This window comes from Myxocyprinus asiaticus, chromosome 6, assembly GCF_019703515.2.
Source record: "Myxocyprinus asiaticus isolate MX2 ecotype Aquarium Trade chromosome 6, UBuf_Myxa_2, whole genome shotgun sequence".
Classification (NCBI taxonomy): Eukaryota; Metazoa; Chordata; class Actinopteri; order Cypriniformes; family Catostomidae; genus Myxocyprinus; species Myxocyprinus asiaticus.
Window position 1 is genome coordinate 34,195,605 of NC_059349.1, and position 14,213 is coordinate 34,209,817.

Here is a 14,213-nt window from a genome sequence, read left to right on the forward strand (position 1 = left end):
TTTACAGTTACTGAAGTGAATAGACTGAATCACTAACTGAATCGACTCATAACTTCGGTTCGTATGAACGGCAAAATCTGGGAGCGTTACCAAACCACGCATGCGCTGTGAATAAACGCCAAAACGAAAACAACAGAACATGGGACTATCAAAAATGTTCCAGAACGACTGATTTACGAACAATTATCGTAACATTTGACTGCTAAGTATTTTCTCCACATATTCAGTTTAAGAACATTATAAAAACGTTATGTAAAATGAGAACATTGTTCAACTTTGTCGATGCTGAGGAAAATATAGCATTTTAGGTTGTTTGGATGGGTTATAATTATCCCTGAGTCCCTTAATCGCATTTTTTTTTATCGTCCGTTTAGCCCATGGAGCTATAAAACAGGTTTAACCACGAACTCTGTATGATGCGGGTAAGCCCATTTATGTATTGTACACATTCAGTTTTGTATCGTTTAGTTGAGTAACTAAAAAAAATTAGCTTACTTCCTGGACGATTTCTCTTTAATACAACTAATGTTAGCCACCACCTCAGACTGTGAACATGTAAACTTGAGTTAACGTGAACTAAACTGATACTTAATGGTTTAAGACCACGTCCTGTGATGAGGGCAGTCTATTAAAACTGTATTATATATAACTATATGGACTTAATACCATTGCTTTTTCTAACCGCTTTTTGTTGGAGTGCAGTGGATGCCACAGAAACAACTGAATGTATCATATTCAAAACTTACAAGACTGTTTAATGACTAACTGATCTCTTCTCCTCTTTTGTTCCCTTCTGCACTATTCCCCCAGTAATGGGTGGGTTTAAAGATGCATACCAAGATGTCCAGCCTGTAACTCTTCGACTTGCAGAGGAGAATGTCATTTCCAGCCTCTACTGCAGCTCAGCAGAGGGCATTGAAGCTCATGCATCCACTTTGGTGGAAGCTTTCTTGGTTGAAGTATACAGATGTAGAGTCTGTCAATTTACCAGCAGCCAAAAAGCCAGAATTAGCCATCATGTCATGGAAAGACATGATCCAGCATCTCCATGCCCCCATCTACCCTGCCTGGAGAAAGAGGACGAAGAGAGTTTGGATGTGGGAATGAGGGTTGATGATGAAGTAGAGGATGACCAAAATAACTCTCCCTACGACCTGGAAAGGCACCTTCATTCTGGCTCAAAAAGCAATGAGGATCAGATGGATATGGAGCGCATGTCTTTTCTTCTTCCGATGTATGGCATGTTTCAGAACATCAGCCCACAGTCATGTGACATCAGCCTGGGCTCCAACTCTGATGGCAACCTGCATGTGGCACAGACTTGTGAGGTGAGTCCACAATGTCCTAAACTCTGGTGCATTTTTGGGCTGCCGCCCACAATTTTTTACACTCAAATTTAAAAGCTCACCATTCACACATACACAAACTAATTGCAAATTGGTCTAATTGAGCAGAAAACCCCCCAAATAAAAAGAGACTCCAATTATTCATAAATAATATTGTATTTGTTTATAATCTTACGATGAATTTTTTGTTGTTGTTGTCCTAACTATGTAAACATGCAATTCTGGTTCTGTTCACTCTACCTCACTTTGAAAAGTCTTATTTCATTCCACTAGATGGCAGCAAGCACTAGAAAAAACAGATCTGAAATGCAGGTGGCGCTCTCATGCATTTTAGCCCTCACAAATGTGCTCGTCCATAGACATTTAGTCTAATTTTCAGTTCATGCACTACCCTCGTTGTTTCATTGAATATCTTAGCCTCTGATTGGACTAGGAGCTCAATATAAGTGACATTAGAAAACATTTTATCATCAATAGTCGAATACATATTTTTCTGGTGATTTGTATGGCATGCTTTTCCTGCTGGATGGCATAATTTGTTCTGTACATCAGTAACATATAACATTGGATTATTCAGCAAAGCAAACTCAAAGACGAGTAAAAAATTGCTTATTTTGTAGAAAACTGCCTAAGGTAAGAGCAGATATAAAGTTTTTGGCTACTTGGGGCTTACAGCAGCAATGATCGGTGCATAAAGAGACATTTGTATTTGATGACTTTCGGAAATCATATCTCACTTTGTAATTCTTTTAAAAATCTTTTAAACTGTGGTATTAGGGCAACAAAATAAACCGTACATTCACATTCCTAAGAAGGAGAGCTTTCATTTGATATATGACTTTTAGGTGCTATGTGAAAGACTTTTATTTTAAATATTTCTACCCCATTACCTCTTGGTGGCGCTAATCTGTAAAGCGAATGTTTTGAGGCCTTATTTTGTTATTTTATGTAATATAATGCGGAAGTGATAGTTATCGCTGAAAAGTTCAGATTCTAAGCTTTCAGATGATACCTCATATGCCTGACTTATATATACGGTGACTTTAAAGTTTTAAGCATAAACTTTTTTGCAATTTAGCGCATTTGGATCCGCCGGTGGGTCCATAGAGTTTAAGGGGTCATTATGTTGCAAGTCATTATGTTGGATTCATAATTAAAGGAGCAGTTAACGCAAAAATGAAAATTCTGTCATCATTGACTCACCTTCATGTCGTTCCAAACCTGTATTACCTCCTTTCTTCTGGTGGAACACAAAATAATATATCGTCTGATGAAAGGCACGTATCTCCAAAAATCATTTTTCAAGAGCATGAAAAATAATCAAAAATAACAGTCACCTTTAGCACCAAAAATAGAATTCTGTTGTTACACATCTGTTAGTGAACTCTTCATTATTTTAATTGGACATGGATTTTTGGTCGCGAACGTGGACATACGGTTTTGTTATCATGGATTCCATTGGCGCATGTTCAGTTACAGACTTAAGTCTAACTGTTTGTGTTCCCCGAACTCAGTTGGTAGGTTATCTATTGCTAGAGAATTTAGTTTTGGATATAATCTATTGCACTTGTATATATGGTTGTGTGACAATAAAAGTGATTTGATTTGAACTTTCAAATACTATTTTAGATCTAAATCAGTTTCATGACTAGGGTTTCTAGTTTGGTTTCGAGACACGTTTTCGGGTCCAATTAATAAATTGCCTGTCAGAATTAGCTTTCACTCGTGGTTTCGTGAAGATGGAAATCTGGCAACTGTATATGGCTGGTATAGTCTACTTTTTAAAGCCACCGGACATTGTGTGTATGTGAATCGTTTCAGTTGTCAGGGAAATCACAGAGCCAGAGCGATGTAGGCAATCTCTTCACTACACTTCAAACTAAAAAACAATAATGTTATTTACACATCTATGCTTTTGGTCTCCTTTAATAGTTGTACATATTTTAAAACTGTTTTGAAAGAACAAGAGGAGATACTGTACTTTACTTTGGTGATGATGTTGTAGATGAGCAGACGCTATAGTTGACGCTCTTCAAAACATAAGGGTGGGACACGCCATTTTGATGGACATTTCTCAAGGTCAGTGGAGATACTTGTTAAACAGATAGCCTGATTAAACATTTCATTGGTCAATTCGATGCACAATTCAAACAGTAGGAAGAGGTCATTCGGCACATTCCATCTATGGTAAAAAGTGGAGAGAGGTGTTTTTCATCAGACAGCAATGATATGTTCAGTGACCATTCACTTTCATCTTTTTTTTCTCCATACAATGAAAGTAAATGAGTCTTTCTCTAACATTCTGCCTAACATCACCTTTTCTGTTTCAATGGAAGAAAGACATATGGGTTTGGAACTTGTTGGTGAGTAAATCATGACTAAAAGAACGTGGTTGAACTAATCTTTGAAGTGTCTGATTTAAGGTGAGCACACTATTTGAGGAGGAGAGGCAAGATGAAGACAGTGAGGAGGAGCCTGTGTTTCAGCTGAAGGATGCTAGCACGGATCTGGCTGTCTCTTTGAACAGTGGAATGGACACACATGTCCAAGAAGAGGAGATGGCCCAGTCAGCACATCTAATGACTCTTGGACTGTGCAGAATCTCCAGCACAAAGTGTCCTCCCCTGTCTGCAAGTTCAGCAGAAAAACTGTCCCATCCATCAGGTGAGCATGACGCTGCAGATAACAGCATGGACGTTAGACAGCCTCTGCTGTCAGTTGATGAAATGCAGAAGCCTTCAGAGGAGGATGGTGATGGGTCCTGCATCCTCTGCCAAACAGTTGCATCCAGTCGTAGCATGCTAGAAGTGCACCTGAAATGCCACAATGGAGACCAAGGCTTCAGATGCCCTCGCTGTGGCTGGGAGTCAGAAGAGTGGGTTGATATGGAGCAGCATTGGAGGGGACATGGAAAGAGAAAAGGCTCTAAGACACATAAATGTAGTGTTTGTCCAAAGACATTTAGGAGAGCTGATTCCCGTGATGCTCATGAAGAAAGGCACAATCAACGCCGTCACTGTCGATCTGAATCAGCCCCACTAGAACAGTGCTCTTTTTGCCTGGAATGGTGTCGTTTGGGGAAGGAGTGGGAGATACACCAACAATGTCATTTTCAAGGAGGGTTTAAATGTTTACACTGTGATTTTACAGGTACTAATTGCTTTTGCCTACTACACAGTGATTTCCTATGCTTTGAAATTTTGGGTGTACACTTTAGAGAAGCCTGAAAGGCTTGATTGCTGCATTTTCTTTGAAGAAAAATTTTAAGGTTGGAAATGTGGTGTAGATTACACGTATTGTGCTAATACTCAATAAAAAGCTCAGTGGTAAAGACGCTGGCTACCACCCCTGGAGTTCGCTAGTTCGCTAGTTCGAATCCCAGGGTGTGCTGAGTGACTCCAACCAGGTCTCCTAAGACACCAAATTGGCCCGGTTGCTAGGGAGGGTAGATTCACATGGGGTAACCTCCTCGTGGTTGCTATAATGTGGTTTGTTCTCGGTGGGGCATGTGGTGAGTTGAGCGTGGTTGCCGCAGTGGATGGTGTGAAGCCTCCACACGCGCTATGTCTCCGTGGCAATGCGCTCAACAAGCCACGTGATAAGATGCGCAGGTTGACGGTCTCAGACGCGGAGGCAACTGGGATTCGTCCTCCGCCACCCGGACTGAGGCGAATTACTACGCGACCACGAGGACTTAAAAAGCACATTGGGAATTGGGCATTCCAAATTGGGAGAAAAAAAAAAGAATGTAAAGATCAAAACATTTTATTCCTGAAATAATGGGTTCGGGTTTGTCCAGACTCATCAGATACAGTTTAATTAGGATCTTACCCTTTCAATTAAGAATGTAACATTATTACTTTTGATCACAGAGGGAAATCATAAACTAAACTTAGTGGTTAATGATTTTAAACCTTATCCGTTTCATAGCCTTTTATTTTTATTTTTTTTTTACTTACTCTGTATTACCCATGGTTATGCAGTTTATTTTGTCTGTTTTTTAGAGAAGTCATGGAAGAAGACCCTAAAACATATTCACACTCAACACAAACATGGTAATACAAATCAAGAGAAACAGGTTGTTCATAGTATGTAAGTATCTAACATACATATTTAAAGGTGCATTCAGTATTTTTGTTATTTTGCACTGACATTTAAAGGGATAGTTCACCCAAAAAATTTTATTCTCTCATCATTTACTCTCATCCTCATGCCATGTAAGGTGTGTATGACTTTCTTTCTTCTGCAGAATACAAAGTTTTTTGGAAAATATCTCAGCTCTGTAGGTCTGTATATTGATCACCATTCACTTGCATTGCATGGACCTACAGAGCTGAGATATTCTTCTAAAAATCTGTTTGTGTTCAGCAGAAGAAAGAAAGTCATACACATCTGGGATGGCATGAGGGTGAATAAACGATGAGAGAATTTTCGTTTAAAATAAATCGGCTTTTATTAGAAAACTGATCTTCTCATGTGTCTACATGATTTTCAAAGTACTGTTAATTTATTTAGGGAATAGAACTTTTTAAAATAGTTTTCTATCTATGTTTTCCTTGTTCTTCTTTGTCTGTTCTCAGAGAACACCATCAACTTAACACACAGACATCCACCAAGTACCCAGAATGCCTCAGAAAGATGAAGCCAGAGTCATGGTGCCAGGTTAGGAAGAAAAAAGTGAAAAACAGGGTTGTAGGAACGGAGAATGGCAATGAAGGACAAGGGAAGGACAAACTGGGACGCTTGAAGGGTGAGACACCTTCCGGACTCACTGTTTCCCGAAGGAAAGAGTTCTGCTGCAACCTCTGTGATAAGTAAGGGAATTATTTATTTTCCTGCTGATAAAATTTCCTATTAAAATTATTATCGATGTGTGGCAACTTAACATTTTAGTTCTCTTATTTTTTTTTGTGTGTATTTTTTCAAAAAGTCATTTACTCAACCTCATGTGGTTTCAAACCCGTGGAATCTTTCTTCTGTGGAACACAAGAGGAGAAATTTTAAAGAACACTCTTCCATACAGTGAAAGTAAATGGTGACTGAGGCTGTCAGTCCTTCACATTCTGCCCAACATCTCCTTTTGTATTCTGCGGAAAAAACAAACCCATTCTGGTTTGGAACAAAATGAGGGTGAGTAAAATGTGGCTTTCATTTTGAAACTGCTTAAAGGAATAGTTCACCCCAAAAATGACAGTTCTCTCATTATTTACTCATCCTTATGCCATACCAGATGTGCATGTCTTCTGCTGAACACAAATGAAGATTTTTAGGAAAATATATCAGCTCTGTAGATCCATACAAGGCAAGTGAATGGTGGCTAGAACTTTGAAGGTCGAAAAGTCATGTAAAGTCAGCATAAAAGTAATCCATATTACTCCAGTGGTTTAATCAAGGTCTTCAGAAGTGATATGTTAGGTGTGGGTTAGAAACAGATTAATATTTAAGTCCTTTTTTTTTTTTTACAATAAATCTCCACTTTCACTTCACATTCTTCGTGCGTATCGCCACGTACCGGGCAGGGAGGAAAATTTATAGTAAAAAAGGACTTAAATATCGATCTCTTTCTAACCCACACCTATCATATCACTTTAAAAGATATACAGTAGATTTAACCACTGGATACTAATGGATTACTTTTGTGCTGCCTTTATGTGCTTTTTGGACCTTCAGAGTTCTGGCCACCATTCACTTCCATTGTGAGGACCTACATAACTGAGATATTCTTCTAAAAATCTTTGTTTGTGTTCAGCAGAAGAAAATAAGTCATACACATCTTTGATGGCATGAGTGAATGATAAGATAATTTTCATTTTGGGTGAACTATCCCTTTAAAATGCCAGCATCCCAGAGTCTTCTCTTCACTGTTGCAGGTGAAAATGGTGTTTGGCATGTACTGGTCATTAAAGCTGCTGGTTTAGGACCGGTGAGGGGACTTTTTCACAAAATAGAGACTCTTGGCATCTGGGCTGTCCACTTCCCCCTCTATTTTTGTCAGATCCAGGATGCTTTTTTCTTTGAAGTCAGTAGTGTATATTACCTTCATTTCTTAAAGAACAATAGATTGAGTTTTTGAACAGATTTTCTTTTTACATTTTTTTCAAACCAAAATTTGACTTTAATGTGTAAAGAGACTTACAGGAAATGCAAGTGTACTCAATACTGTAGCAACTGAAAAAAGACACTGTAATGCAATTTTCAAATGTCATTAAATAACGCAACCGTTTTTAATAAGAGATGTTTCTTGAGTACCAAATTAGAACATTAGAATGACTTTTCAAGGATTGTGCATGACAGTATTTTCTTCGTAGACTGGCGTAATAATTGTGGAGAATGGGGCTTTGCCATCATGGGCAAAAATTGAGTTTTAAAATAAATAAACAATATAGAACAGTTATTTCAAATAGTAATATTAATTTTCAACATTGCCAATGTTTTTGGCAGTATTTCTGATAAATTTAATGCATTTGGTGAACAGAAGCATCAATTTTTTTCCAGAACAAAAATGTCTTGGTGATTCCAAAGCTTTGAATGGTATTGTATGGTCTTTAAGTAGGAGTTTTGAAATGGACCAAGTTAATTTATGTAGCATCTGTCAGAAGAAATAGAAAACTTCCTTTAAATGTATGGTATATAACTTGTAATGCTGAAAGTACCTACATTTAATTGTCCTTAACTATCAGATTACTGTTGAATGTCAATTATCAGAAGAATTTAATTTTATGATTTACTTTTGTACAGGAAGTTTTCAACCAAGTTGACAATGCGTCGCCACATGGGGATTCATCAGGGTGACAAGCCATTTAAGTGTCCACACTGCCACTACTGCACTCGTCTCAAAGCTTCACTCATACAGCACCTCCGCGTCCATACAGGTGCAGTTACAGCACAATGTAATGTTTCGTGTCAGATATCTTCTTTTGGTGTTGGTATTAAACACATTTAAATGAACAAAGTGGAACAGTAGCGTAGATCATTGTTTTGAAGTGAAATGGACACATCCACAAAAATTTTTTTCGCTCTAGTCAGGCATATACAGGTGCATCTCAATAAATTAGAATGTCGTGGAAAAGTTCATTTATTTCAATAATTCAACTCAAATTGTGAAACTCGTGTATTAAATAAATTCACTGCACACAGACTGAAGTAGTTTAAGTCTTTGGTTCTTTTAATTGTGATGATTTTGGCTCACATTTAACAAAAACCCACCAATTCACTATCTCAAAAAATTAGAATACATCATAAGACCAATAAAAAAAACATTTTTAGTGAATTGTTGGCCTTCTGGAAAGTATGTTTATTTACTGTATATGTACTCAATATTTGGTAGGGACTCCTTTTTGCTTTAATTACTGCCTCAATTTGGCGTGGCATGGAGGTGATCAGTTTGTGGCACTGCTGAGGTGGTATGGAAGCCCAGGTTTCTTTGACAGTGGCCTTCAGCTCATTTGCATTTTTTGGTCTCTTGTTTCTCATTTTCCTCTTGACAATACCCCATAGATTCTCTATGGGGTTCAGGTCTGGTGAGTTTGCTGGCCAGTCAAGCACACCAACACCATGGTCATTTAACCAACTTTTGGTGCTTTTGGCAGTGTGGGCAGGTGCCAAATCCTGCTGGAAAATGAAATCAGCATCTTTAAAAAGCTGGTCAGCAGAAGGAAGCATGAAGTGCTCCAAAATTTCTTGGTAAACGGGTGCAGTGACTTTGGTTTTCAAAAAACACAATGGACCAACACCAGCAGATGACATTGCACCCCAAATCATCACAGACTGTAGAAACTTAACACTGGACTTCAAGCAACTTGGGCTATGAGCTTCTCCACCCTTCCTCCAGACTCTAGGACCTTGGTTTCCAAATAAAATACAAAACTTGCTCTCATCTGAAAAGAGGACTTTGGACCACTGGGCAACAGTCCAGTTCTTTTTCTCCTTAGCCCAGGTAAGACGCCTCTGACGTTGTCTGTGGTTCAGGAGTGGCTTAACAAGAGGAATACGACAACTGTAGCCAAATTCCTTGACACGTCTGTGTGTGGTGGCTCTTGATGCCTTGACCCCAGCCTCAGTCCATTCCTTGTGAAGTTCACCCAAATTCTTGAATCGATTTTGCTTGACAATCCTCATAAGGCTGCGGTTCTCTCGGTTGGTTGTGCATCTTTTTCTTCCACACTTTTTCCTTCCACTCAACTTTCTGTTAACATGCTTGGATACAGCACTCTGTGAACAGCCAGCTTCTTTGGCAATGAATGTTTGTGGCTTACCCTCCTTGTGAAGGGTGTCAATGATTGTCTTCTGGACAACTGTCAGATCAGCAGTCTTCCCCATGATTGTGTAGCCTAGTGAACCAAACTGAGAGACCATTTAGAGGGCTCAGGAAACCTTTGCAGGTGTTTTGAGTTGATTAGCTGATTGGCATGTCACCATATTCTAATTTGTTGAGATAGTGAATTGGTGGGTTTTTGTTAAATGTGAGCCAAAATCATCACAATTAAAAGAACCAAAGACTTAAACTACTTCAGTCTGTGTGCATTGAATTTATTTAATACACGAGTTTCACAATTTGAGTTGAATTACTGAAATAAATGAACTTTTCCACGACATTCTAATTTATTGAGATGCACCTGTATTATAATCTTAGTTGGGGCATGAAATGACTTTCCCATGGTACTTTAATTTGAAAAGTAGCAAATATGTGGAGAACGACAGTCCATGGTGACTTGCAGAGATTTAGAGCACCATGGAGTCGTTTCAGAAGAATGGTTCTCATGAAAAGGTTGCCATGACAGTGCACTGCCTGAGTGTGAGAATTTGTGTTTTTTTCGACTTGCTTTAGGTGAAAAGCCATACAAGTGTTCTCAGTGCTCCTATGCATCTATTGATAGTAGCTCTTTGCGCCGACACTCAAGAACGCACACACAAGAAAAGCCTTACTGCTGCCAGTACTGTCCTTACAGCAGGTACACGCATACATCTGTCATAAGGTCAGCCATCTAAACTTGTATCAGAATAATTTTGTAACTAAGAATAATGCCCTTTATTTTACTTCAGCATCCAAAAGAAAAGCTTAGACCTCCATTCACGGCGTCATCACACAGGAGAGTCCTTCCCCTGTCACCTGTGCCAGTATTCAACACCAGACCGCCAGCTGTTGGTGCGACACATAAGGAAACATCACAGTGCGGAGCAGCCCGGCACACTGGGCCAGAGGAACAACTCGTGTTCGAACTCCCAAACTGCACCTTCTCAAAGAGCAAGGACATCCAAATGATATTTATGATTCTAATAAAACTTTATTTTTTTTTAATCCTTTGTCCTTGATAGTTTTCTTTTCTTGATGCTATTTTATCATGACAAAGCCAAGTATTTAGTGTTTTCCTAATTTCCCAAATGCATTTGTTTTGGTCAGATCAAAATGTTGTGGCCCTACTTTGATGCAGTGATTTTTATTAACCATTGGCATTTAAATATTATGATATGGCTGTAAATTAGAAGAGATCACCTCATTTTCGTAGTATCTGAGGTCATGGTATAATAAGTTAGGTTGAATGTAGGTGAATGTAATTTACCCTTTTTGTAGGCTGTTATTTATAGCTTTAAAATAGTAACTGATTAAAGGATTGACCCATGATGCAGCAAGCCTGCACTTAAAATGACAATCAAATCCCACTACCAGTCCAATAGAAACTGGATTATACCACCTGTTGCTCAATTTATGAAAAAGGAGACAAATTACCCATTAATAGAGAAGGTATTTTATCATATATTATATATTTTTTTAAGATATAAATGATTTTTTACAACTATTCTTTAGTTCTGAATACATTAACATCTTTAGTTTGAGATTAGTGAGAAGGAAACATTGGCAAAGCTGCAGCTCGTCCATTAGATACAGTTGACTGATTCTTGGTCCTGTGAGAGAGTTTACAGAGTGCACATAAATGGGGCTTTTAGAGCATATTATAAGGAGAAGACAAATGCGGACAAGTTTGGAGTACTTCTGTGGGAGGAACTCGTATCACATACTACGATTTGCGAACTTCTATTAGTTAAACGCAAGAACATTTGCATTCTAAGAGGCCGTTCACAACGAACGCGTTTTTTCCCCCAATCGTTTTTCTTTGTAAACACGTGCTAGACGGACGTCTTTGACCGTTGAGGCGCGTATCGTCCAACATTAAGAACGTGCATCGAGACAGCAGCGTTTTGTTCTATACACTTGCGTTCTGTTCCACTCGTTTCGCTCGGTTCGTGTTCGGTGTGAACGGCCTAAGTGCGGTGAATGATTTGCCGATTTATTTTTATTTTTCACTTTTGCAGAGGAATATTTCGACTTTTACTTTAAAAAAAAAAAAAAAAAAAAAAAAGTGCGTTTAAACTTTTTATCGGAAAATTAATTAATTTATGAGAATTGACCGTTATGGCAGGTGTTGATATGGAACGTTTTCCTGATCGGCGTGTAAATGACTGTTGGGTGGTTGGACTCGAGCTCTTCGCTGTTGGTCCTGGTGGAGAAGAGGAAGAGTTTTTTGAAATAAGGACTGAATGGTCTGAAAAAAGCATAACGTATCTGCGAAGGCGATGTCATGATCTAGTGAAACTTGCTGATGATTTGAGGAAATCATTTCCAGTGGACAGAGGGAGTTTCTTTGAATCATTGATGCTTGAGGGTATGACATTTGTGTCTTTCATCGATTCCATTAATTTGACTGACAGTGACCATTTCACTGATTGTAGATTTTGTAATTTGTATGTGTTTTTATTTTTATCAGCACTAAAGAAGATAAAAGAAGCAGAGGAAAGCAATGACATTAAAGCGAGGTTGGATGAGGTGGAAAAATTATTAAGGAGTATAATCAAACTGCCACAAAAGGTGCTTATTAATGTACACTAGCACATTATTCCCTTAGTCACTGAAAAGTATTGATGCCCTTACTGTCCTACTTATGTACAAACAATTTACATTCCAGTACTCCCAGTCTGAGGCAGTTCTTACATTTTTCAAGACTTCTCCTCTTGACTACACTTTGAAAACCATGTATGAACCAATCGAGCATCTCTACCAGAGTAATGTCACTGTATCAGGTTTGTCTTCCTAAATTCTTATGTTTTATTAAAGTTGTATACAGAGTAGTACTGACATTTGATTCTGTAGTTTTTTTTTTAGTAATATATGATGCATCTTTTCTACAGATGTCAGGAGGGCCAATGGGTTTTGTTTGGCCAATACAGAGACAGTCATTTTTGATGCATATTTACTAGAGGAATTAGTAGAATCATCTTCTGTGCACTCTTCAAAATACAGGTAAATATCTGATGTGATCACAATAGTCACTCTTCCTATTTATATGTACACTAAAAATGACATTCAGACCAGTTAGTAATTGCAAGTAATGGCAAAAAGTTAAAAAAATAAATAATAAAAAAGTGAAGTTAGTTCTGAGAAAAGCTATAGAATTGTTTGCAGATGCCACTTGGTTTGATATTTTGTTATCTATGCAATGCAATTCATATATTTTTAAGTGTGGCTTAAGTCTCTGAATACATTTTGGGGAACTGTACATAAACTCACTGAGCACTTTATTAGGAACACTATGGTCCTAATAAAGTGACTGATGTGGTCTTCTGCTGTTGTAGCTCATCCGCCTAAAGGTTCGACGTGTTGTGCATTCTAAGATGCTGTTCTGCTCACTACACTTGTACTGAGTGGTTATCTAAGTTACCGTAGCCTTTCTGTCACCTCGAACCAGTCTGGCTATTCTCTGTTGACCTCTCTCATGACCTACTTCCGTCCGCAGAACTGCTACTCACTAGATGTTTTTTGTTTTTGGCACTATTCTGAGTAAACTCTAGAGACTGTTTTGCGTGAAAATCCCAGGAGATCAGCAGTTACGGAAATAATCAAACCAGCCCGTCTGGCACCAACAATCATGCCATGATCGAAATCACTGAGATCAAATTTTTTCCCCCATTCTGATGGTTGATGTGAACATTAACTGAAGCTCCTGACCCGTATCTGCATGATTTTATGCATTGCACTGCTGCCACACAATTGGCTGATTACATAATCTCATGAATAAATAGGTGTACAGGTATTCTTAATAAAGTGCTCAGTGAGTGTATATTGCAAGAGACGTGTACCATATGTGGATGTGTAGAATGAGCAATGTGTGTATCTTATGTCATCACATCCAGCTCTGAGATTGAGGCCCGGACATGGACAGGAAAAACATTTCAAAATGGGATCAGACTTGACAAGGAAATTGTGCACAAACCTCAAACGGACTCCATGACCCCAGTTCTGACTTCTGGTGCCGATGGAAGTAAAGAGGCAGACTGTCACCCTAAAAAATCACAAAGCACCACCAGAAACCTGACTTACCTTCACCTACAAGCCTGTGAGACAGACATCCTCGAATGACATGGGGAGATGGATCATAGAATTACAGTAATAGTTTAAGACCCTGATATAGTCATTCTTTCAGAATTTCTATTCTGAAAGCCTGCCAACATGTTTAGGCATAAACTTCCTTTTATGAAAAGGAATAATTTTTAAGAATAAGATAATTTTTTTGTTTTTTATAGAAAAAATTATGAAAAGTCTAAAATATATATAAAGATTTATTTAAAAATTAAGAAAAATAATATGATTGCTAAAGATATGAACATAAAAATAAACACAAAATTAGCTCTGATTAATTGTCTAGCTCTCTTTTTTAACTTGTTACCATTTTTTTTTTTTTTCATTTTCATATGCTGGCATGTACAAACCATATAAAATGTTTTATCTGATGAGTGAACAGCTCATTTATTGTGTATGAAGTCAAACAATTGTGGAAGGTTTTGTTCACTCATTAAACTCTCCACTCAAAATAC

At 38.1% G+C, this 14,213-nt stretch overlaps 1 protein-coding gene across 4 annotated transcripts; it reads left to right on the forward strand.

Annotated features, from left to right (window-relative positions):
• Nucleotides 1-114: 114 nt before the first annotated feature.
• si:dkey-154p10.3 (zinc finger protein 287) lies at nt 115-14,213 on the forward strand. Of its 4 annotated transcripts, XM_051699947.1 has the most exons (12): nt 115-422; nt 811-1,328; nt 3,770-4,496; nt 5,351-5,438; nt 5,927-6,160; nt 8,085-8,218; nt 10,174-10,297; nt 10,389-12,007; nt 12,110-12,210; nt 12,308-12,422; nt 12,531-12,642; nt 13,533-14,212. In XM_051699947.1, the coding sequence occupies exons 2-8, from the start codon at nt 813-815 to the stop codon at nt 10,606-10,608; spliced, it is 2,043 nt and encodes a 680-aa protein (XP_051555907.1). In that variant the 5' UTR covers nt 115-422; nt 811-812; the 3' UTR covers nt 10,609-12,007; nt 12,110-12,210; nt 12,308-12,422; nt 12,531-12,642; nt 13,533-14,212. The 4 variants fall into 4 exon arrangements, with proteins under 4 accessions (XP_051555907.1, XP_051555906.1, XP_051555908.1 ...); XM_051699946.1 differs by having other exon boundaries at nt 10,389-12,210; nt 13,533-14,213; XM_051699948.1 differs by lacking the exons at nt 10,174-10,297; nt 10,389-12,007; nt 12,110-12,210; ... (1 more) ...; nt 12,531-12,642; nt 13,533-14,212 and adding exons at nt 6,277-6,476; nt 7,217-7,269 and having other exon boundaries at nt 8,085-8,221.

Bases quoted from the DNA above. Each gene is read 5' to 3' on its own strand.
- si:dkey-154p10.3 (XM_051699946.1), top strand. From the start codon at position 813: ATGGGTGGGTTTAAAGATGCATACCAAGATGTCCAGCCTGTAACTCTT. The intron at 4,497-5,350 runs GTACTAATTGCT...TCTGTTTTTTAG, and splicing joins TTTACACTGTGATTTTACAG to AGAAGTCATGGAAGAAGACC. The intron at 6,161-8,084 runs GTAAGGGAATTA...ACTTTTGTACAG, and splicing joins TGCTGCAACCTCTGTGATAA to GAAGTTTTCAACCAAGTTGA.